General features: G+C 26.4%; 1 protein-coding gene across 2 annotated transcripts; it reads left to right on the top strand.

The window, feature by feature from the left end:
• Positions 1-7,751: 7,751 nt before the first annotated feature.
• Positions 7,752-16,888, top strand: LOC107168388 (lymphoid-specific helicase-like). 2 transcript variants are annotated; one of them, XM_089220490.1, is made up of 17 exons: positions 7,752-8,119; positions 8,263-8,384; positions 8,969-9,058; positions 9,352-9,434; positions 9,619-9,746; positions 9,906-9,996; positions 10,720-10,821; positions 11,064-11,246; positions 11,306-11,526; positions 11,586-11,808; positions 12,750-12,911; positions 13,050-13,156; positions 13,619-13,826; positions 14,847-15,083; positions 15,795-15,954; positions 16,329-16,433; positions 16,538-16,888. In XM_089220490.1, the coding sequence occupies exons 2-17, from the start codon at positions 8,339-8,341 to the stop codon at positions 16,651-16,653; spliced, it is 2,262 nt and encodes a 753-aa protein (XP_089076616.1). In that variant the 5' UTR covers positions 7,752-8,119; positions 8,263-8,338; the 3' UTR covers positions 16,654-16,888. The 2 variants fall into 2 exon arrangements, with proteins under 2 accessions (XP_089076616.1, XP_089076617.1); XM_089220491.1 differs by having other exon boundaries at positions 7,752-8,135.
• The last annotated feature ends 9,264 nt before the right edge of the window (positions 16,889-26,152 follow it).

The following is a 26,152-nucleotide window of genomic DNA, read 5'->3' as shown; positions in this document are numbered from 1 at the left end:
GTAATATATATGATCATATTCATATTCTTCGTATTAGTAACACATATTCATTCTTCCTGTTTGGGTTGAAGAATAGAATTGGTATAATTATATCGTAGTAACTATAGTAACTAGTCACTATAAGAACTTCAACTTAAGTGCAATATCAATGTTTGTGGATTCTTCATAACACTCGTAATCTTATAGGTACATCACATCATTGAGGTATTGATACTCATTCTGTTGGTTTTTTAAGTATTTTTATATTATACAAATATTAGCAACATAAATGATTGTATATGCGTTTTTAAATTAAAAGATAAAATAATGTTGAAAGAGCTGATAAATTTGAATGCAGCCTAAAAAATTCACTTCAGAAAACAAATTGAAATTTATTGCGTATTATTCATTAAAATTTGAAATTACATTTACATTAAATTTACATATAAAAATGCAATTATTTATCGATAAGTTGTTAAATAATATTTTATACTACCTAACATATTTAAATGTATGTATAAGCTCAAAAAAATTTAAAACAATTATTATTTGATTGATAGTTTGTACCTAAATATAATGCAAAACTGTCGGTGTGTTTAATCATTTGGTTAAACGTGTGTGACTGTATCGGACCACCGAAAAAAAATAACGTGATAGTTGTATTTCTATAATAGTTCCTATATATATGTTGCACCGCAATACCTCAAGTGTATTATATTATTATGTGCAATTAAAGAAGTACATACAAAATTGAATGCAAGTATTGTAAAAATCATAGATGATGAGCAATATAAATAATACTAGTTCGTCAAAATCTGATTTTTAAATATTTTCTATAAGACCTTGTTTTCAATTTTTTTAGATTTTTTACTGTTAAAGAGTGTTCTATGGGTATACAAACTTCTGTCTTTTTAAATTAGAACTTTCCTTTTCTACTGTAGATTAAATGAGACAATATTTCAGAAAATGTTGACGCATCAAAATAAAAAATTTAACGATACCTACTTTATTTAACTTTATGATATTGTATGCTATAATTACTAAGGATACCTCTCTAAAAGCTCGATACAAATGTATTTAGAAGATAATAATATGAGGGCTATAATGATTTTAAAGTGTTGGTAATTAAGAAATAATTATTGATCTATTGACATTTATAATTTGTAAAAATGGTTAAGTATAATAAATACCTATTAGATCTTATTGAAACCTATTGAATTTACTTTATGTTATTGCAAAATCATATCAATAAGGACCACGAAAGAAGAAAATCCTTTGAATTTTGAATTAAGTACCTACATCAACATTTTTGAAACATTATTCGCTAAATTATATATAGTAAAAAAAGGGAGTCTCATTTGAAAAAAAACAGATGTTTTGTATCAATGTCTCAAGTATTTGTAAATATGGATTTAAATTAAAAATTCTAGAAATCAGAATTTAAACAAATTCTTTATAATAGGAAAAAATTGGGGTGAGCATGTTGACTTATATCATACTGTATAGTATATGTGTACTGTTAGATATTATTATGTAAAATATATTCTTATTAGGTAGGTACTACATTTTGTGATGCCTGGTATTCGCCATTCACGTATAATAATATAGTATACCTATACCTACTACTGCACAAATCAAACGGATATAATATACGTTTATTTACGCTGTAGGGGAGTGCCCCCTCTACTACACTAGGTGTCACCCTCATCACCCCCCCCCCCCCTCACCCCCAGAGGCGATCATGAATTGCCCGTGAACGTCGTGACGGTCCGTTAGCGCCCCGAGGCTCGGTATCATATATTGTACCTGGTAAGTGTATAATATCAAATATATAGCTAGGTATATATATAAAAGAACTTACGTGACGGCGGCGGAGAGTTCACGTCCGCGAGTATATTGCCGGTGCTGCAACAGAGACGACCGGTTGTTGTATATAAATGTATAATATACATGTGTGTGTGTGTGTGTGACGTGTGAGTGTGTATGTTAGACGGTGGCAGCGAATTCAGCACCCGATAAGTTCGCGGTGAAATGGCACACAGCCTCTTTGGCCATGGACCAGTTTCGTATGCGTTAGTGCGTGGTTGAATATTTTTACACTTTTTATCGCTCTCCTTTACCGATGAGATTCCCCTCATCCGCCGCTATATTATTTTATATCCGGAATATTTGTGCACATTTGTTCGTTTTTGTGCCCTTGTGGGCGGGTTTTCTTCTCCTTTTCTCGAACAAAAATGAAAACGTATCTTTGTAATTTCTCAAACAACCATCTGATATTATTATTATCACAGCGCTGACATTTCTGTGTAATATACTAATATTATGTCGTCACGCTTAAATCATAATAATATCAACTTACATATTATGATGCTTGTGCTGTAGGTTATATCGAAGCGTGTTTTGCTTAAACAGTACGATTATAACATGCGGTCGATACTTTTCGCCGAAAACTATAGGTACCTATATTAATATCAGTACGTGACTAAAATAAAATAATATTATATTTTATGGGTGTATTGTGTATATAGCGATAGCATATGCATATTTACGCAATTGACCACAAAACGATTTAAAATTACAAGTTATTAGCACTGGGTTGTCTGGGTGTAGGTATTTGTTAGCAAATTCAATTTCAACTCGTGTGATCGTGCAAACACGTTTCTCGTTTTAACGTCTTTCGTATTCATAAAACAAACGAATTCATTATTATTCTAAAACCTCACAACTATATAGGTAGGTATTAATGTATTATTGTAATCACTGTTGTTTTGAACTTTTCTCTTCTATTCGTGAGTTAAAAAAAAAATACGTGCCTATTACATCTGTATCTGCTTATAGATATTGGTGTCAATCAAAAATATTAAATAAAAAAATTTACTTTTGTGAAGTATGTAAAAATAGGTCATGTAAGATTTTTACCATTCAAGTTTCGAACTCAAAAAGATTAGTAGGTCTTAAAAAAAAAAAAAAATCTCGCTAAATAACTAAAAACACTAATTTCAAAATAATACAATAAATACTTTTTAAAAACAAGGATATTTAAATTTGAAAGCCAAATTTATTTTTATAATAATTGTTTATATCGTGAGTAAACAAATTAAAAATCTTTCTTAACTAAACAGTCAATTACACAATAAATAATATAATTTTATTAATTTAAAAAAAAATTATATGTGTATATTATTTACACAATAATACGCGTCTTCTAATTTAATATAAAGTATACATTATTAATTATTCATGATAATCTCTAAATGCAAATAATACATATCACTGATAAACTGATTTTAATTATAAAATATTTTTTAATATATTACCCTCCGAAGTTATTAACTCTGGGTAATTAAAAATAATTATTCACATCATCATCATAATGATATTTATACAATTATACAATTTAACTTAATTTAATTTAATCTTTAACATACCTACCTATATTAGGTAATTATAAAATATATAAGTAAAGCTGAAATATACATTTAAATAATTGTCAATAATTGACATACTTGCACATAATTTTTAAAATGTGAACAAATTAACAATAATTTAATAGTATTGCTTTCTAATGTTGTGGCTAACTGCCATTAAAAAAATCTAATATACTTATTTCATTATTTTTAATCAGTACACATACATTTTTTAAGCGATTTTCAATCAGTTTTTGTTACCTAAGTTTTATACCTGTTAGTCTCCTATAATAGTTAACGCTAATTTTGCTTGGTCCGCAGCAACTTCCATTTCACCTTTTCTTATTAAATTCCAAATGGTTGGATGCTTATTTTTTTTTCTCAAATAACATACATAATAATAAAATGCATAAAATTGAATAAAAATTATCTACCTTCTGTAAGCATAGCTTGTGTTGAAGGCCGAGAGTTAACTATTTTTATAATATATGAAAATTTACAATCTAATTATAGGTGATTAAATATTGATTATATGAACAATACATGTCATGGGCATATGTGACGATCAATCCCTCAATATCTAGACTATACACAAATACTGTTAATATATAGCCATATAGGATAAATAAAATTGGGCCTAAAACATTTCCTTGAGGAACACCACAATTTATATACATTTTATATCTACTCAGTAAAACCATTTATTCGAATTATTTGCCTTCTATTTTCTAAGTAACTCCGAAACCACTCCAAAAGCTTGATGATACGATACCAACATTTTTAAAAGTTCTATATGATCCACCACCATATCAAATGCTTTTTCTAATTCTAAGAAAATCGCAAAAGCTTTTTTATTATTGTCCAGAGCATAATTTATAAAATGTGTTGCGTTATATAGAGCATTTTTTGTCCCTAGACCGGGTCTAAATCCAAATTGATTTTTCAATAGAAGTTTAAATTTTTCTGAATATTGTATAAGCCTATTTAAAAAAAATTACTTAGCATAGAAATTGGTCTGTTGTTATTTAAACACGATTTATCTCCTCTTTTTTTATTTGAACAATGTAGTCAATGGTCAATGTAATAATGCGTAAAATTTATAGGGATAAAAATTGTAACCAATAAAATGTTTCGGTAAATTGTACGTACACTTACGTCTCGTCTCCGGCATATTTTGATTGTAGGACATACCTATATATATTCTCTGGGTTTTTAAATAATAAAAATAATGTTAATAATTTAATAATTATTATTTATTAATTTCTTCAGTAACATTTAAACATGTAATTAGAAAATAATATGAAGATTAGATCATTATTCATTATTTCAGTAACAATGAATAGAGGTAGGTACATTGATTTTGATGAATAATTTAAAATTAATTTATAATTTCAAATTTAATATTATACTAATGAAATTAATAAAAATAATTAAAAAAAAATCTTATAATAGATCGATCACATTTATATTTAAACTAACCAACGTAAACGTGAACTACCTACTGAAAATAAATCTACTTTGTTACGCACTTGTAAAACGAAGATAACAAATGGAAGTATCCTCTTTAAAAGAAAATTTTGAAAAATAGTTTTAAAAAGCTTAATCTACCTTCAACAATTATTTCTATCAAACACTTTGGTTTTTATGGATTTTTATAGGTACCCTTTATTATTTTGAATAGTTCCTTTTAAAATTATTTTCTCTAGGCAATTCGGCTAAATACACCATCCAGAACATTTAGAAATGCACTTGAAAAAAATTGACCGAGTGCGTCGTTTGGCTTTTGCCTTCGTAATTTTTTGAATTTTTTCAGCAGAAACCATATTTTCATTTGCCTCGTGTACGTGGTTGTGTTTAATGAAAATTAAAGTTGGATTATTCATATTCGTTGTTTTTTAAAATATAGGGACACTTCATAGAATTTGATTTCGTACATTTCTAACGAATCAAAGTGTTGCATTCTTTTTAAATGCTGTACTAATATCCAGTATGTGAAATTTGAGGTTTAATTTTATTATTTTAAATCACTTCCATTATTTAAACTTATACTTTATACTACAGTACCGCACCACATTAATGAAAAATCCATACTGAGAATATTATACCTGTAGGTAGGTCTCTACACATTTTTAATTCAATAATCAACACGATAACTAAAAGAACGAAAAAATCACATGGATACTAAGATACTAAGATACCTCTACACCATTTTCCAGACAAATTCTACAATAAAATACCGTTTTTAATATAAAGTTAAATGTCAATATTACTTAAATTACTTTTATTACTATACAATTACCAGATAAATTCTACAATAAAATACAATTTTTAAGATAAAGTCGATTGTCAATAACTTTCATTACTACCTACATACTTTTATCGCTTATACATTTCAAATTCATATTTATACCTATAGCTCAAAATATTATTTATATAGTGACTCTAATACAAATTAAACTAATTGTTCGATTACCAATTTTTATACGAGTTCTATTCACTTTAAATTTTAAACCAACGGAGTAATGCGTGACCTGCTGAGCGTAAGATTTATTATGTTACGTACTAACGTACTTATGAGACAGTCGAAGAGACAACACATTGAACACGTGCGGGTGTAGAGTCCTATTAAGGGCTGCATCCTAGTTGGGTCCCAAATTTAAAATTGCTACCCTAGTAAAGTTGGGTCCCGAATTATTTTAGGTACTACACTAGTTGGGTCCCAGATTTTTATAATTACCACACTAGTTGGGTTCTGAATTATTTTAGCTACAACATTAGTTATTGAATATTTTTTGGTAATTACTACACTATACTAACATTTTCCTTCCCATTTTAACAGACTTAGGACTGTCTATGATCTATTTAGACCACAGGTATGGTTAAAAACCTAACCTAACATTTTTAATATTTTTTCACTTACACCTATATAGCATTATGGCTATATTTATATTATATAATATGTATTTTTATACTTGGTTTTTAACATTTTTAATATTTTTACCAACACAAAAGTGATTTATTTTTTAATAAAATTCTAATAACTTATATTTTAATGGAAAAGAAACAAAAAAAAAAAAAAAACTGTAAAAAACATTTTTAACCATACCTGTGGTCTAAATAGATTATATACAGTCCTAAGTCTGTTAAAATGGGAAGGAAAATGTTAATATACCTAGTGTAGTACTTACCAAAAAATGTTCAAGAACTAATGTTGTAGCTAAAATAATTCAGGACCTAACTAGTGTAGTAACTATAAAAATCAGGGACCTAACTAGTGTAGTGACTATTTAAATCCGGGACCGAACTAGTGTAGTACCTGCGATTAGCCCCTAGTACTCGGGACCCAACTCGGATGCGCCGCTATTAAGAGTGTTAAGACTCGTTTTTTGATAAAGAAAATACAATTAAATAATAACACAATAAACAGGTCGACCAAAAGAATAATTTCGGTTATACATTTTTTCCACACCACCGAGCGACCAGCTCGTGTTGTCCGACCCGTTTGGCTGCAGCTGCTTAAACAGTAGGCGGAAAAAATGACCACGGAAAAAAAAACCCCCAAAAAAAATCCAATGGAAAAAAAATCCACGAAAATAAAAGTGTGTTTTATATTATTTTGTTGATTAACTCAAATACCTATCATAATACAATCACATAGTTATTTTATTTTGTGATAAAACAGTACATAATATTCAAACTATAAATATAATAATTAACAAATGTGTAATAAAACATAATTGGGTGTATTATGATTCCATTCCCCTTGTATATAACCATTGTAATATAAGATTTAACTTGAGCAAATAACAAACACTCATATTATATTCCAAACTTATATTTATATAATTATATAATTTCCCAAAGGGTCTTCGCTGGTTGGTTCTTCCCTCAAGATACTACATATATAATAATTTAAAAAAAAACATAATTTATGCTTATTGTACTTTTTTTTTATTTACAGATTGTATAAACTAGATTAACAATAATAATTATATTAAATATAGATGTATTAACATTTATTTTAAATTTTAATTTTTTCGACGGGCTTTTTTTCTGTGGGTTTTTTTTCCGTGGGCTTTTTTTCCGCGATTCGCTTAAACAGTTAATCACGCCAAAATGATAATCGTTGAACACAAAATATTGCATATTATTATTATACACATTTTCTTATAAGATTCCATTACCTATATAAATTGTGTACGGTTAAATATGATTGGGTTACCGCGGCTGGTTTCTAGTGTTTCTACCACTGTGGTATATATTATTATGAACAGTCTTTGTATTAAGATTACACGAGATACCGCCGATACCGGGCGACCGGGCCGGGCGGGCTGCGCATTTTCCCTCCAAATTCGAGATAACCAACTATCGTCTCACTGTCTCAGTCTTTTATTTTTTGTATATAAACGACATAGGTCACTCGTGGTCTTTATTGATTCTTTTGCCGAATTTGTTGTTCTCTTTTGGACTTGATCAACGTTCAATATACACATATAGGACTTCGATAGTTCGATACTATGATGGGAGCTTAATAGTTTTTCAGTAGTAAGTCATTGTTACTTGTTTGTCCGTTGATTCTTAATCAACATCATGACATTTTAAATTTAAATAATGTTCTTATATCAAACATTTTATAACGAAGATTTGATTTAAAAAGCATTAATTTCTTTTGAAAAACAATTTTTGACAACTTATAATCAACACTTGAGATTGTCCAGTTGTAAAATCTTAGTGTAAGTATTCGTGTATGTAAGTATTTTCAATACAAGTTATCAATTACCTATTGTGATGTCTATTTATGTTATTTATCCTTGAAATTTCACCCAATGATTTTTTAACTTATTTATTCACAAATATTCTGTATAATTTGTTTCAGTTAATACTGAGAATATGGTAATTTAAAATAAGCTGATTACTTAACACTCACGGTTGTTATATACTAAGAAAGAAAAATGAGTGAACAATTGAAGTTAAATACTGAAGATAGTGTTGAAATCGGTAAGATTAAATGCCTTTTTTAAAAATATAATTTTTCTTTAAAATTTTTATAAAAAAAAACCTATAGGTACCATCCACTAGATATTTAATATTCTTTTTTCGTTATTAGGCCGTTCATTCTAAAGTTATAGCCAAGTTAAATTAATTATTACATTTCGCTATATTATTGTTTTTGTAAGATGAGAAAGTGTAGTATGGCATTCTCTTAAAAAATAAATCAATTCACTAAATTATTAGTGTTAATATAAAATATTAGTTGAATTATCGGTAAGTAATTCTAAAAGACAATATTTCACCAAAGTTAAATTAGTGTATTGTCCTAACTCTTGATTCAAACAATTCTTATATCGTGCCTTATCATACAGTCACCATTATGAATATTATATTACGATTATATTAGGTACCTATATGTTTATTTATATTTTAATTAATAGTTTTGGGTTAATTAGCAATATGTAGGTAATGGTGCGAACATTTTAATCTTGTATAATATTAGATTTAGAATTTTATTAATATTCCAGACCATTGATGAAAATCAAATTATATTTTGCTATAAAGATTATTTGTTTTATTGTTTTATTTAGTTAAAGAAGAAGATGAGTTACATGAAACAAAATATGATTTAAGTATACATGAAAATTGTAATAACACCAATGAAGAAATCGAAATACCGAGTATGAATTTTCTAAATTGAATAGGAACTGTAAAAATAATTTTTTAGTACTAACATAAATCTAATAATCAAAATGTAATGAATAACTTTTACCAATACACTCAAATATTTGTTTCAAGCTATCTATTTATGTTTGCATTTTCAAATTTAATTTTAATTCAAGTCAATCAAAATGATTTGATTTATTCAGTATAAATTCACTTAGTTTTTTCTATATTTTAACAGTTCAAAATCAAAATATGTATATAATATTCAGTTTTATCTATGAAAATTAAATTTTTCATACTATTTTAGACATTGGTTTCTTTCCAAAAGAATTGTTATTAGAAGAACAACGCTTAAAGGAAGATCATACGAAAAAAGACGAAGAATCTTTGGTAAACAATTTTTTTTATATCTTGCTCTAGGTAATTGTGATGTATATTAAATCTGATTTTATCAGATACACATCAGCATTTACCTAATATTTATTCATTACAATTACAAATTAAATAAAAATCGGAATGTTCATTCTGAAACATAAACTTTTTTTTAAATTTATATTTGTTTATTACTTTTTAGGTTAATGATTTAGATGAAAAAGAAAGAAAAGAAAGATTTCAAAATTTACTTACACTACTAAGAAATAGTATTAAATTATCTAATCTTTTTGAATCCAGATTAAAAAAATGTAAACTTCAAATTATTAAGTAAGTGCATAAAGTTAAGTAGTTTATGATTAATTATTTAATATATTTTTGATGACTTAAATGTCAACTTACTTTTTAGTTTTTAAATACTATTTCATAGAAATATTTATAAAATATGATGCTTTAAAAACAATAAATTTATTGTATTATTTTTTGTAGAAAAGAACTAGGAAAAGCAAAAAAAATGAAAGAAAATAAGCCAAGTCTTAAAGATGAATCAATTAAGATCACAAACAACCAATCAATTGAAGTAAATATATTGTAAATGTTTAGTGCTATGTGTAGATGTCCGACTGTGATCGGTAATTTAAGGTACAATCGATCAGTGTTAACAACTTAAAATTGTCTTTCACTGCCAAAAAGCTTGAAAATGTAATACGGGATTCCCTTAAGGACATCGCGAAAATATAAATAGTGGGGAACGGGAGTCAAAAATCTCCGATAGTACAACAGACATATAATTTTTATTTTAAAAGTGATAAAACAATTCATATTAATTAAAATAGAGGATAATATAGCCCATGTAGATTTTTTATTTTTTATTAAATTTTTTCTTATTGATATCTCAAAATCAAAAATATAATATACTAGATTTTGTTTAGATCACATGCATACTAGTATTTTCTCTAAATCTATATGCAAAATTAATATTTATTTAATTTTAAATAAGCAATAATAAATCTACATATATCAGTTGACACAAAAAGAATATAGGCTAAGAGTAAAAAAATACTAAAAGTGTTAAAATAATATGTAATTATACTTTACCAATTTGTGTATGTAAGTGGTTGATATCGGTCAGGTTTACAGACACAGTATTAATTGTTTAAAAGAATATTTTTTTAGTTTATTTATAGGTATAGAAGAACATAATTCTTTAATCATATTGTAACCAAGTATATTTTTTTTTTGCTCTTGATCTATAAATTATTTGATCTCAACTATATGTGTAATAATTAGTATTGACCTTTAGGATGTAAATGAAGAAGAATATTATTTAAGCTTATTTCAACAACCAAAATTATTTCATGGGAATTTAAAAGCTCATCAGATTGAAGGTCTTCTATGGATTAGAGTATGTATTCAAATTTCTTATATAATAAATTATATATAAAAAATTAATTTTATAAGTTTTAAAATAAGTTATATAACCCAGGTGTTTTGTTTTTTTTTTTGGGGGGGGGGCATATCTTTTCTAATTTACTTATTTATTGCGTAGAGTATGAACATTTTTATATATTTTAACATAGCTTAATATGTTATTTATAAATATTATGTATTTAACCATAAAAACAACAAGAACATTTTTTTTTTTAGACTTTGTATGAAAATGGTTTGAATGGAATTTTAGCTGATGAAATGGGACTTGGAAAAACTGTACAAACCATAGCTTTCTACTGTTTTCTTTTGGAAATGGGAATAACTGGACCATTTCTTGTCATTGCACCCCTATCTACAATTCCCAACTGGCTGTCAGAATTTTCAAAATTTTCCCCTAAGGTAGTAACCAAATTTATTAATTACAAAAATGTATTTATGCTCATTTATTATTGTTTTAGCTTCCAACTGTCTTATATCATGGTACGGAAAATGAACGCATTTTATTGCGACCTAAGTTTAAAAATACTCAAAAAGTTAATAACTTAAACTGTCAACCAGTTATAATAACTACTTACGATGTTGTGCGTCGTGATATTACATTTTTGAAAAATATTGATTGGAAATATATTACAATCGATGAAGGACAAAAAGTGAAGAATGCCAATTCCCACATATCCAAGTATGCCAAATATATTGTTATAATTATTGATTTACTAAAAAAAAAAATATATTTTTTAGATGTATGCGTGCATTTAATTGTACCAATAAGCTCATACTAACAGGGACACCTATTCAGAATGATATGTCAGAATTATGGTCATTATTGAATTGGTTAATGCCTAAAATATTTGATCAACTAGAAGATTTTAACTCTTGGTTCGTTATTGATAAGTTTTTTGATTCTAATGACAAAATTGTTAATATGGCCAAAAAAGATGAGTTATTGGACATCATTCTAAAGGTAATAAACATCATACTTATCTTAAAACCAAATGATGATAGTTAATTTAATTTACATAAAATATTAAAAAAGTAGTAATGCATTACATTAAATTCCAAATTAGCTTAGTAATCTCAAATTAATTTTTTTATGTATAAAATGCAATTCAGTTAGATCAACCAATTTTATTTCTAAAATCATTGAGTAATATGTTTTGAGTTTTGAGTTTTAATTATAATTTATTTCCAAACTTTTGTGTTTTTTTTTCTCATTTATTATATTTTAAAATGTTTCAACATATTAATGTTATTACAAGTTTATTAATAAAATTAAAAATTTATATATTAAATATGGTTAAGTCTGTCGGTCTGCCGTCTGCGTTAAGGCGAAATGTCTTTATACCCGCATAATAAAAGTAATAGTAATATGTTTGGGAGAATTTCTTATATAATGATAATATAATAATAATATAAAATATATGTAATGATAATATTTCTTAAATTATAATATAATGTGTTTGAGCGAAACAATATAAAAGATAAAATTATAAAAATTAATAATAAAAAATAATAAAACCATGTCAATGGGGGGGGGGGGGGCGAGGCCCTTAAATCCGCCACTGTGTGTTTGAATGTGTTGAAATTTCCATATTAAAAAGCATTTATCATGTAAGTTAATATGTTTTTAATTCGATTCTTCATTTTGTCAAATTTTGAAATATGTGTTGTTGGTGTATCATTAAAGATATTATTATTCAAAATTTATTTTTTTTAAGTGTTAATAAACAATCATAGAAGTATTTAATGTATGATTCATAAATAAATAATGATGTTGAAACCAATTATTTATTTATTAGTATTATTTTTAATATTAAGTAATAAGTCAGGACTTTATGAATTACTTTTTTTTCTGTGTACATAGTATAAAAAACATGAAAAATTAACCATTGGTTTTTGTTGTAGATATTAAAACCCTTTATTTTGAGACGGGAAAAAATTGAAACTGATCTAAACCTCCCACCAAAAAAGGAAATTGTTATTTATGCTCCACTTACAGAAACACAAAAACAATTATATGAAGCAACATTGAATAGGCAAATGGAAATATTACTGAATAAAGCAAAGGTATTTTTTATTTTTATAATTTATAATAAATGTCTATTTTTCAAAAACTTTTTTTGACATTTGAGGTTCCACTCATAATCTACTACTATTACTTTTATTAATTATAATTGTATAAATGATAACTTGTTTTTTTTTCAGGATACTGAAAATCTTATTCTAGAAGTAAATAGTAAGAGAAGATGTGTGGAGAGCATAGTAAAATACACTGATCATAATGCTATCAGAGTAAATGTGCCAGAAAAAGAGTAAGTGTAAAATAGTCTAAGTTTTGTTGATGACTGAATTTTTTATTTCAATTGATAAAAAAAATAATGTAATAACCTATTTCAAAGTAATATTCTGTATTCTATATTCATCATCAAATCAATATCTTGTAAACTTCTAGAACTTTTTAGATATATGTTTGATACTTTCCCACTAAGAATAAAATATTACATGTTAAGAAATGTTTTTACTTAGATACATTGTGTATTTTTAAATTTGAATTAATATGGAAATTACCAACTTAATTTTGTTTTCCTGACTTATTCTTGATCGATGATTTAATAGTTAGAGTTGTAAGTCTATGAACTTCTGTTTTTTCTTTTTTTGTACCTAATGTTAGGCTTTGTCTTTAAAATAACTACTGTAATGTTGAGTAAAATACTGATACCTACTAACCACATATTATGATAGTACATAACTAATTATAATTTAATTAATTTTAGTCCTCAAGAGAAAAGCATGGCTATTTCAGTACATATGCAAAACTCATTTATTCAATTGAAGAAAATTGTTAATCATCCATATCTTGTTCAAATGCCTTTAATTCCAGGAGAAAATAAATTGCTTGTTGATGAAAACATCATTAAAGTTAGTGGTAAATTTCAGTTACTTGATGCTATGTTAACAAAATTGAAAATACTTGGCCACAAGGTAATGTATTTATATATATTTAAGGTATACATTAAATAATTTATCAATTATAATTAATATTCAATACTTATATTTAAAATTTTTCAACAAAGCATATTAAGATGGCACATTAGTACAAAAATGTCCTTTGTCTTACAGACATAGAAATTATTTAAAACTAAAAATTTGTCTTTACTCTGGCTTTCAGGAGAAAAACTTGTCTGTCGGTACGCATTATCCCTCTTCTATTTACCATACAAAGCCGTTTGGCTACTATCGCCTAGATAATTGTTGACATTTGTGTATATATACTATATAGCAATAGCAGTTATAACAATTTCACTTCATTTATTTTTGAACTAATATTATAACGGATACATCTTTTATATTTATTGCATGAAATACCCTTTAAATTGTACTAGAAGATCAATGTGATCAATATGGCGACTCAATGCATTTGCTATGTGTTTTTATTAGTCGCTCTATACATTCCACCAAGTAGTAGGAAAAGAAAATATGGTGGTTAACAACACACTAGCAACAATCACGATCATCAGTATTAATACATAGAATATAGTCATTCTCTCATGAGTGGAGTATATTTATTTTTATAATTATATTATTATCTAATGGCTATTGTAACCACGATGTACAATGTTAACTATGTTTTGTTAGAAGCTTTAATTTTTTTCATTTACTTATTACGTTATAACTGTCATCAACTTAAAAATTAAAATGTTGAAAAATCGTTTGACAAAACTCAAATAATATTATTCTTTGTTCCATTTATAATGCCTAGGTTTCGATATTTAATTTTAACAATGATTGAATTATAATGGGTGAAATACAGAAATGTTTTAGTTATAACACATATGCAAAATAGATAAAAGAAAATGATACTGTTGTGCCTTCTTAAAGTTTTTGAATAAGTGTATTTTAGATTTAAGAATAATATTATGATCATACAATTATCTTAACTTATAATGAATACTTAAAAAAAAGGTTACTTTTACTGCTAACATCATGTATTGAAATTTTTAGGTGTTGCTATTTTCGACTATGACACAATTGATGGATGTAATTGAAGAGTTTTTGATGTTTCGTAAATTTTCGTTCACCAGATTGGACGGTACTATGAGTATTCAACTTAGAGTCGATGCAATGACTACATTTAACAGTGATCCAGATTGTTTTTTAATGATGATATCGACACGCGCAGGTGGACTTGGCTTAAATTTAACTTCAGCAGACACTGTTATTTTATTTGACAGTGATTGGGTATGGTTGATTTGAAAAAAGTATTCATATTTAATGCTAATTTATATTCAGTCTCATTTAAAACTAACAAGGTGTGGTGACAGATTTTTGTCTGGTTCAGTCAGACCCCATGCCACAGTAAATCAGTAGTTATGCTCACTTTCAGCATCTTCTCTGATAATAATTAAAAATATTATTGTTTTAAACTAAATTATATTTCCCATGACTAAGGAAATAGTTGTATTCAATCTCTTTTTTTTCTATTTCATAAAATGTTTCTAAATGTTATTGCCCTTTCAGTATGCTACAGCACAATTGATTATCTTTAACATGTTTTTAATAAAATTTTATTTTTCTTAACCATATTTGATACTTACCACCTATTGTTTGATCTTGCTCTGAAGAGTTATTTATTAATTTATTACCATGGTAATCTATTTTGTTGTGTTTATTAAAGTTTGAATTTGTTATCACTCCATAATAAGTAAAAATGCATTTCAATAAAATGATGGTATGATTATTTCATACTAGTATGGTAATTTAGGTGATACATTATAATCTATGTTTGCAGAACGTTTATTTTGTAAATTTAATTCAATTATTTTTGTTAACTAATTAAAATAAAATAATTACATTTTTTTTGAACATGGGGCTTTTAATAACCAATGTCCAAACATCACAGAATAAAAAAATTATATTAATTTATAACTATATAAGTATTAAATGTTTCAGAACCCACAAGTTGACTTACAAGCTCAAGATAGGTGTCATAGAATGGGCCAAACTAAACCTGTTGTTGTATATCGTTTTTGTTCTAAAAACACTATTGATGAAAGAATATTGAATTTTGCAACTGCAAAAAGAAAACTAGAAAAAATGATCATCGGCAATGGTAAAATAATTTAGCATTATTTGTTTGGTTTTTATATAATTCTAACATTTATTTTATTATTTAAAGGTTAAGTAACAATATTGTTAGTGAAAATTCATCAAAAAAATATGATTTATTATTTAGAATATTAATTTAAATTAAATTCTATTTCTAACAGTTTTTTTTTAGTATATTATGTATTTAATTGAACAATGTTCTTATTAAAAAAAAAAAAAGTAATTGAAACTTATTTGATGGAGCAATAATAATAGTTTGAATATATTGGTACAAACCATTGTTAATTTTAATTAATAAAAACATCTACTTACTGAAATATATTTATCATGTTATAACTGAGTGAAAAGTGTACTTATAATTACTTCTTTACCATTCAGGTTCATTTAGTAGGACTACAACACTTACTATGTCCAGCATTGAAGATCTGATGAATTTATTGAAATCATCAGAGTACTCTAAGAAAATACAACCTAATGGATTTAGTAAGTATTTTCTCTATTTTATTATAAGTATAAGTTTATATGTTAATTTGTTTGATGGTTATCCAATTTCATGTTAATGTTATTTTGTTTCTATATACCTATAGTCTTGTCTGATGAAGAATTGGATGCTATTTTAGATCGATCTGATATGTACAATTCAACACCTAAGACACTTGCTTCTCATACTGCTGAACACTTTAAAGTATTAACAAACTCTTAAATATATTTTTATTTTTTTTTGATCTACTAGTTTTTGTTATAAGAATTACCTAGTTAAATGTCACTTATAATATGTTTTTTTAAATTGATAAAATATGAATTTTTAATGTCAAATATATTATAATTTTACTATAAGATAACCATTACTTATTATGCATTTATTTTTATGAGTGTATTTAATTAATAATTATACTTAAATATTTAAATATAAAATAAACTTCTTATTTTCTCACAAATTATTTGTTACTTAATATGCCATTATAGTTATGAACAATATGTAACAACTAGTATCTAAACATTTTTTATATTATTGCAAAATATCCACAAGAAAAATGTAAAATAGGTGCCTTTTTTAATTATTCAAAGTTTTAAGGTTAATATCAGAATTAGTTAGTTGGAACCATTATAAACATAAAACAAGTGGATGTTATGTGTCATTACTATGATATCATTCTACATGAAAAAGTATATCTGCCACCATTATGCGCTAGTTGGAAACCACAATAGTTATCTGGTTTTATTGTATTTCATTCATATTTTACATAAATAAAGGGCACCAATTGTTATTGCTATTATTTTTAAAACCACTGATTACAGTGATTAAATCAAGCTAATAAAGTATTTATAATATAAATTGAGTGGAACACAATGAAGAGACTAATCTATTTTTGATTCTAAAAATGCAATGCATACACCAAGGCGTAAATTACTAACTGGAATTTAAAATTCTTAGTCTCCAGTCTCTGGCTTCTGAGTAATAAAGCTAGTAGTTATAGTTTTTTTTAAATTGTTTGTGCTATAAATAATAGTATACATATATTAAATATATTATATTATAATGTATTACCTAGTGTGTTGTATTTTTAGATTACAATAAAATAACTAATATCGTCATTCTTGGTTTTAATGTGTAATTTTGTCAAAATTTAAACTTAAAATGTCTATAAAAAGTAATTTTTATTATAGTTTTTAGATTTTTTGGTTACAGTACCTAAGTACTATTAATGAAAATTCTTGTTATATTCATGAATTTCATAAATATTTAAACATTTAACTAATTTAACTTTTTATAACTAATTATAAAAATAAAATGACCCTATGAATCTTTAGAATTTGTCAATTACTTTTATAACTATTTATGAGGAACCTTCGATTAAATTTTAAATTCAAACGTTCATAAAAAATTACTGTGGATTCACAATCAATTTTGTCCAACAATAACTTACGAGAAACCTTATTGTATGACATTTTTATGTTTTTTTTAAGCGAAAATTATTTTATCCCCTCCTAAATATCAACTTTATTAATTTTCCTATCATATATCATAAAATACGCTGTTGAAAAAAGTCTAAACATTTTTATTGTGCATTTGTGCCTAAAGATTGTGAGTGTTATGATAGACAAAAATAATTGAAAAAAACACATCATCTTAAAATAAATACATACATATACCTACCTAGGTATTTGTCAAATATAATAATTTATACAACATAATTTTTTTGATTTATAAAAAAGCCAATTAAATTTATTATAACTGTTTAGTTTATAACAATGTTAATAAAATTTAACTTTGTTAATAATATAGCAATTAATATGATTATAGTGTGCTTTTATTTAATGCTGTGATGTGGGTATAGTATTATATTATAATTTATATTTTGTATATAATTAGATAAACCAAAATAATATTCATACAGAATTAGTGCATATTTCACTATAGATTTTAATTTTACTTACTTTTTTATTACCTATCATATTTGTTTTGTTTTTTATATACAAAGATAAACTTAATGTATAATTCTTTTTTCATATTCAAGTTTGCTTTTGGAGATATAATTTTATTAGGCAGCCAGGGCCGGATTTAGGACAAGTGCCGCCCTAGACCCTTTTAAATATGCCGCCCCTACCCCAAGAAAACGGTAGAGCCTGTTTAAAAAAAAACACTTAGTTTAGGTATTTTATTTAGAACTTTACTCTATATTCTTTATCTTTGGCTCGCTTTTTATACTCTGAACCACTAAAACGTTTACGACCGTCACTCATGTTGAAAAAATGCTAAGTCCTGTAAATTTAATTCGTGAATTATTAATTATTAAATATATTATGTTGTCGTAATATGCACTGCCAGACAATGACGAACAATAAACTGAAATTAAGTGTGGTTGTGTGCGATGTGGATACACAATATTTCTAAATTCTAGCCAATTTCTATATATTATATTATATTATTATCGTTAATATACTTTCAACAACTTATATTATGTACCCTAGGTCAGTCCCTATTTTTCACAAAAATTCGTACTGCACATCTTTTGATGTACCATGAAATAATTCAGAACCGTTGGTGGCTAAAAAAAATATTATTTTAAAAAAAATGTGTAAAATGTATTCTGTACTACCTATTACTATCTAGCAAGTAGTCTTATTTATTAGTATTTAGTTTAGGGTGACCATATTTAAAAAAAAAAATACAGGACAAAATTAATAATAATTTAATTTTTTTTTATTAAAACCTAATATATATATATGTATATATTAACGATTATTAACAAGTCGACTACACTCAACGATTGTTGGTACCAAACTAATAGCAATAGCTATTCGCTATAATAACGATAACCGTATTCACAAAACGTATTTTCAGTGATATAAATAGATAGAATCGAAAGCATATAGTCCGATAACGGTCAATCTGATAACTCCGATAAGCTCCTATAACTCATAGACATACCCCATACTGATAAATTCAGACAATCACAAGATTGCAATTATAATCATTATTCATTATTTTTGTAAGTTTTGTTTTCAAATTCATTAAAACAAAATTGTTTGATCAAAAAAACAGGACAAAAAGCATCCTGAATAAAGTTTGTCAGGACAACAGGACACAACGCTGAATTAAAGGACAATCCTGTAAAAAACAGGACGTATGGTCACCCTAATTTAGTTAGTAGTTTGGTACACACTTCTCGAATCCGTAGTGCACACTTTCAATTTCGGATTAGGTACACACTTTGTGTCGGGGTTCACTAAAAAATAGGGCCTGACCTAGGTATAGGTATATATTAGGCGTGTCTAGACCTTTGACGCAGAGGGTGCAACCTGGTGCGTACCCAAGGGGCTAATGGGCCCTAGTCCCCTTTTTTGAATAATTTTTCTTAATAACTCATGGTGCCACTTGAAATTGCAGAGGGTACGCTACACCTCCCGTGGACACGCCTATGTAGTTATCTTATCTTTATACCTAGCTCACATTACGAGAAAATTGATTTCGTGGTGTTATTGACATTTTCAGTGTCATGCGCCCGTAAATTTTACACACAGATATCTATACTATACTAACATACTAATATGCTAATATGTATACAGGAACGGCGCTAGAATTTGCGGGGCCCCGGGAAAAATAAATAGCAGTCACATTACATTTTATCCAAACTAACTAATCTCTGAACAGTATAAAATATCATTTAAGAACTGCGGGTCTTGATTATAATTTTAAAATCGCGAGGCCCGGGGCAACTGCTCCGATTCCCCCCCCCAACCCCCGTGCCGTCACTGTATGTACCTATATACTTCTGTCTTCTATATAAAAATTTGTGATTTTACATTACGATTACGATAGTTTATCAAAACGCATGCCAAAGAATTAACAAATACGTCAAATTCATGGATTTACTTCTATGTTTTTTAAATACTTGTATTAAATATTATATAATATTAATTTACGCAGTTGCATGAATGCATAAAATATTTATATAATTTTTTTTTTTATTTTTTACAAAATTTGCCACCCTTGGCCCGGGCCTCACGGGCCTAGGTGTAAATACGGCCCTGTAGGCAGCTTGTACCTATTTATATATGATATTTCATAAAATATTAAATACATAATAAAAATATTACATGACAATAAAATAATTTTTATGTTGAGTGGTTGGATAATTATTATAAGATCATGTGAGAAAAGTTTAAATTAATAACTTTGGCACCAATGGTTGTAGCCAGTAATGTCACAAAATTAATAAAATAACAATCTATGTAGCATCATGACGTATTACGTGTATAATAGGTTCTGGCGGATAATTTAATTTATTCCATGGTAACCAGCTCACAATGTATTTATTCGTCGATTGTATTGTGAAAATTAAAAATTTTTATAATTCGAGCCAATTTAATATGCGGTATTCCAGTATACTCGTATTATGACGTATTCATTAAGCCAGCGTTTGAACTAAATATAAACGGAAGAACAGATTGATCTACACGAAAACCAGGTAACAAAATATTATAAGCAACATATAATCTAGATAAATATTAGGTATAGACTGAATACGATATATAAAAACGCTAAAACGCTAAATAGGTATTATATGTTTATAATATAATTATTATTAATGATAGGGTACTGTTATGAACGCCACCGCGTACGCCTGTGATGTCCCGTTATATTTTATATTGTGTCTCCGGTTGTATCCGAAGACGACAATTTGTTGAAACCGTTCTCTGTGTAGTGGGTGATATTGTGATAATCAAATGTTATTAAATAATTTATTAATAAAAGAACACACGTTTTAGATTTAAATGATGATTGATATTATATACTTTATTAGTTTTTAAATTGACATGTAATTTATACTATAAGCAAGCACACTACTTAGCTCGAATGAGTCGAGTTTCAGACTAAACTGCCGACAGGACTGATACTATCGTCTTGTCGCGCAAAAGCAAAATAACTAAGATAAGACGCCTACTACATACAGGCGTTATTATATTCTGTAAAACAAACGTCTCTATATAGTCTATAGTGTGGGCATATAACAGTACGCTGGGAGACTTTTCTCGGTATCCGTGACAGGTATCAATTATTATTTTTAATTTTTGCAATATTATACTTCTTTTATTTTATATCCCTATATGGCCTTATTGGATATCGAATTAATAATAGGTAATCTCTAGGGTTTCTTTCTATTTACCGAAAAAAAATAAAAATCTAAGTAAGAATTTAATTGGACAATATGGTTTGTAGTCACATTTTACCATTGATTTTTACATCATTAGGTACCAGTCTACATATTAATTATTATTTATTATTGTATTTTTTTTTTTTAACAGGATAATGGGTTCCACTTAACATAATATAGTCGTGTTAGGCGCATAAAGATTTATTAATAATTGATAAATAGACATGTCGATATTATATTTTATTGTTATTTGATTTTGTATTCGACTTTCAAAATAAGCAAAAGATTGTTGTTATTTTGAAACAATATTTAAATCCATATGTCAGTTCATCAAAAATATTATTTTATCTTTTTTGTGTTGGGTGATTTTACTTTAAGATTACCTACTTAAAAGCATAGACAAAATTATTTTGCGTAAATCTATTTTGTCAGCATTTTGTTGAGCCTGGGCCAGAAAGAGAAAACAAATAGTGCGCTGACATCCTCTTAATATAATTTTAATACTAACATTGAAAAAAATATAATAAGTGGGTAATAACAATAATAAACATTGTGGATTATAAAATTATATTCAAACTAAATTATAGTTTATTAATTAAAATTTGTTAGTTTGTTGCTAAACATTTAAACTATGACAATATTTTCATTAAGTTTAAGATTTTTTGGATTGGCCATTTATTCAAACTTAAAGTTCAGTAATATTTCATTTGGAATAGATTTCATATCTTAAGTTTATTATGTGGTTAAGTGCGCTTTCGTTACAATAAAATACCTACATTTGATTGTGATGGGCGATAACATATGCTGTTTTAAAGAAAAGTATTTTGATTGTTCATACATTCAGTTCAATAAAAAACAAATCATTAAAAAACAAACAATTAAATAATTAAATTAAATTATAATCAAATTTAACATAATTCTAGTTATATGATACCTAACCCTCACAATTAATTTCCTCTAATCCAAGGAATCATCCCATTATGCGATTCTACAATTCTATTATAAACCTATTTTAATAGCTTAGTATTTTTATTTTTTTTAAAGGAAGCAGAGTTTTGTTGTTTTAACTAAAAATTGATAATATCAATATAAAATATAAAATATAAATATTAAACAATTTTCTACACACAAAACCATTCACTGTTCTTAAGTAAGTATTGCTATACGTACTATTCTTTTTTATAGTTACTTATTACATATATTATTTATTATTACTTTTTGATTTCAAGAGCAATTTCGTTAATTTTTAAATATATATTTGTATGCAAAATATTAAATGAGGTTAAAAATTTATATTGGTGAAGTTTTTGATAGTTAAATACTGGTGTCTGGGGTAAAGTAAATGTTTTATCAATTTTTTTAAATAAGTTGTAAAAAGATATGAAAAATAGTGTCTTCAATAATTATTTAAAGTATTTTTTGATAATATCTGATAATATTATGTTGTCATGCCTGAGATAAAGATTAATTTTTAATGGCTTTATGAATATTTTAATTTTTTTATATTAGATATGTGTTGTGATTAAACACAGACACTTATTTTTAATATTTTAATCATCAATTTATGGTTAATTATTTTTTATAATTCTGTTATTTTATTGTTACCTACTTATTGTTTCCAATATAATTGTATCCGGATTCAGAAACAAAACCTTCAATCAATTTTACACTGATTTGAATGCCAAACATAGGTACATCATAAGGGCTAAGTAATTTGGGTCCGATATAAAATTGATAAGATTTAAAAATAGTAAATTGTGTTCCAGGGTAAAACAGGTAGTTGGTAAGAGTTGGGTCCCATGAAAAAAAGGTACCGACTAATTAAAAAATCAAAAAAAAAATTATCATAATTATATATATATATATATAAATACAATGAAACATCCCTTAACTCATAGAAGTAAAGAAATATCATTAATTATGAATATACTATAGAAATAATAAAATATGTAATTAATAATTTCTCCGAGTTATAGACGAGGTTATAACCCCCCTCACACCATTTTAATAGCAGACAACAGTAAATAATGGACGGACTTACAGCGACCGAAAGCTTCCGGTATTCAGAGGTTTCACTGTATTTATATATATTAATTATTATAACTTAACAAATAATACACAATATTTGAAAAATTCTTAAAGTCATCTTTATGACCTCCATAAAATATTGTACCCGGTTTCAGATATGAGACCCTAAAACAATTTAAAACAGTTTTGAATGCAAAACTTACAATAAACACACATTTTAACTTCATATTTATAATACACAAACAATTCATAACAGTTTTGAACATAACACCAATAATACACATTTTTTCACAATATTTAAGTCCTATTTTTGACCTCCATATAATATTGTACTCGGTTTCAGATATGAAACCCTAAATCAATTCATAAAAGTCTTGAACACGACACCAATAACACACATTTTTTTCGTCATTTTTCGAACTCCATATAATATTGTATCCGGTTTCAGATATGAAACCCTAAAACAATTTAAAACAGTTTTGAATGCAAAACTTACAATCAAAACACATTTTACATTCATATTTATAACACACTAACAATTTAAAACAGTTTTGATCACAAAACCAAAAATACACATTTTTTTCGTCATATTTTTTACCTCCATATAATATTGTACCCGGTTTCAGATATGAAACCCTAAAACAATTTAAAACAGTTTTGAATGCAAAACTTACAATCAACTCACATTTTAACTTCATATTTAAAACACTAAAAATTTAAAACAGTTTTGAACACAAAACCAATAATACACATTTTTTCACAATTTTTAAGTCCTATTATTGACCTCCATATAATATTGTACCCGGTTTCAAATATGAAACCCTAAAACAATTTAAAACAGTTTTGAATGCAAAACTTACAATCAACACACATTTTAACTTCATATTTAAAACACTAAAAATTTAAAACAGTGTTGAACACAAAACCAATAATACACATTTTTTCACAAATTTTAAGTCCTATTTTTAACCTCCATATAATATTGTACCCTGTTTCAAATATGAAACCCTAAAACATTTTCATAACACAGAACCAATAATACACATTTTTTTCGTCATTTTTTGACCTCCATAAATATTGTACCCGGTTTCAGATATGAAACCCTAAAACAATTTAAAACAGTTTTGAATGCAAAACTTACAAACAACACACATTTTACCTTCATATTTATAACACACTAACAATTTAAAACAGTTTTGATCACAAAACCAAAAATACACATTTTTTTCGTCATATTTTTTACCTCCATATAATATTGTACCCGGTTTCAAATATGAAATCCTAAAACATTTTCATAACACTTTTGAACACAGAACCAATAATACACATTTTTTCACAATATATAAGTCCTATTTTTGACCTCCATATAATATTGTACCCTGTTTCAAATATGAAACCCTAAAACATTTTCATAACACTTTTGAACACAGAACCAATAATACACAATTTTTTCGTCATATTTTTTACCTCCATATAATATTGTACCCGGTTTCAGGTATGAAACCCTAAACATTTTCATAACAGTTTTGAACACAAAACCAATCATACACATTTTTTCACAATTTTTATGTCCTAATTTTAACCTCCATATAATATTGTACCCGGTTTCAGATATGAAACCCTAAAACAATTTAAAACAGTTTTGAATGCAAAACTTAAAACTTACAATCAACACACATTTTACCTTCATATTTAAAACACACTAACAATTTTAAACAGTTTTGAACATAACACCAATAATACACATTTTTTCACAATATTTAAGTCCTATTTTTGACCTCCATATAATATTGTACCCGGTTTCAGATATGAATCCCTAAATCAATTTAAAACAGTTTTGAATGCAAAACTTACAATCAACACACATTTTACATTCATATTTATAACACACTAACAATTTAAAACAGTTTTGATCACAAAACCAAAAATACACATTTTTTTCGTCATATTTTTTACCTCCATATAATATTGTACCCGGTTTCAGATATGAAACCCTAAAACAATTTAAAACAGTTTTGAACACAAAACCAATAATACACATTTTTTTCGTCATATTTTTTACCTCCATATAATATTGTACCCGGTTTCAAATATGAAATCCTAAAACATTTTCATAACACTTTTGAACACAGAACCAATAATACACATTTTTTTCGTCATATTTTTTACCTCCATATAATATTGTACCCGGTTTCAGATATGAAACCCTAAAACAATTTTAAACAGTTTTGAATGCAAAACTTACAATCAACACACATTTAACCTTCACATTTATAACACACTAACTATTTTAAACAACTTTGAACACAAAACCAATAATACACATTTTTTCACAATTTTTATGTCCTATTTTTATCCTCCATATAATATTGTACCCTGTTTCAAATATGAAACCCTAAAAAATTTTCATAACACTTTTAATCACAAAACCAAAAATACACATTTTTTTCGTCATATTTTTTACCTCTATATAATATTGTACCCGGTTTCAGATATGAAACCCTAAAACAATGT

Source organism: Diuraphis noxia, unplaced genomic scaffold (genome assembly GCF_037042655.1).
Source record: "Diuraphis noxia isolate RWA-SAM2 unplaced genomic scaffold, SU_Dnox_SAM2 contig0002, whole genome shotgun sequence".
Classification (NCBI taxonomy): domain Eukaryota; kingdom Metazoa; phylum Arthropoda; class Insecta; order Hemiptera; family Aphididae; genus Diuraphis; species Diuraphis noxia.
This window is presented reverse-complemented; position numbering and strand designations above follow the sequence as displayed.

Excerpts from the sequence above, each read along its gene's own strand:
- LOC107168388 (XM_089220490.1), top strand. The coding sequence starts at position 8,339 with ATGAGTGAACAATTGAAGTTAAATACTGAAGATAGTGTTGAAATCG. Across the intron at positions 8,385-8,968 it reads TGAAGATAGTGTTGAAATCG|TTAAAGAAGAAGATGAGTTA; the intron begins GTAAGATTAAAT and ends TGTTTTATTTAG. Across the intron at positions 9,435-9,618 it reads AAAAAGACGAAGAATCTTTG|GTTAATGATTTAGATGAAAA; the intron begins GTAAACAATTTT and ends ATTACTTTTTAG.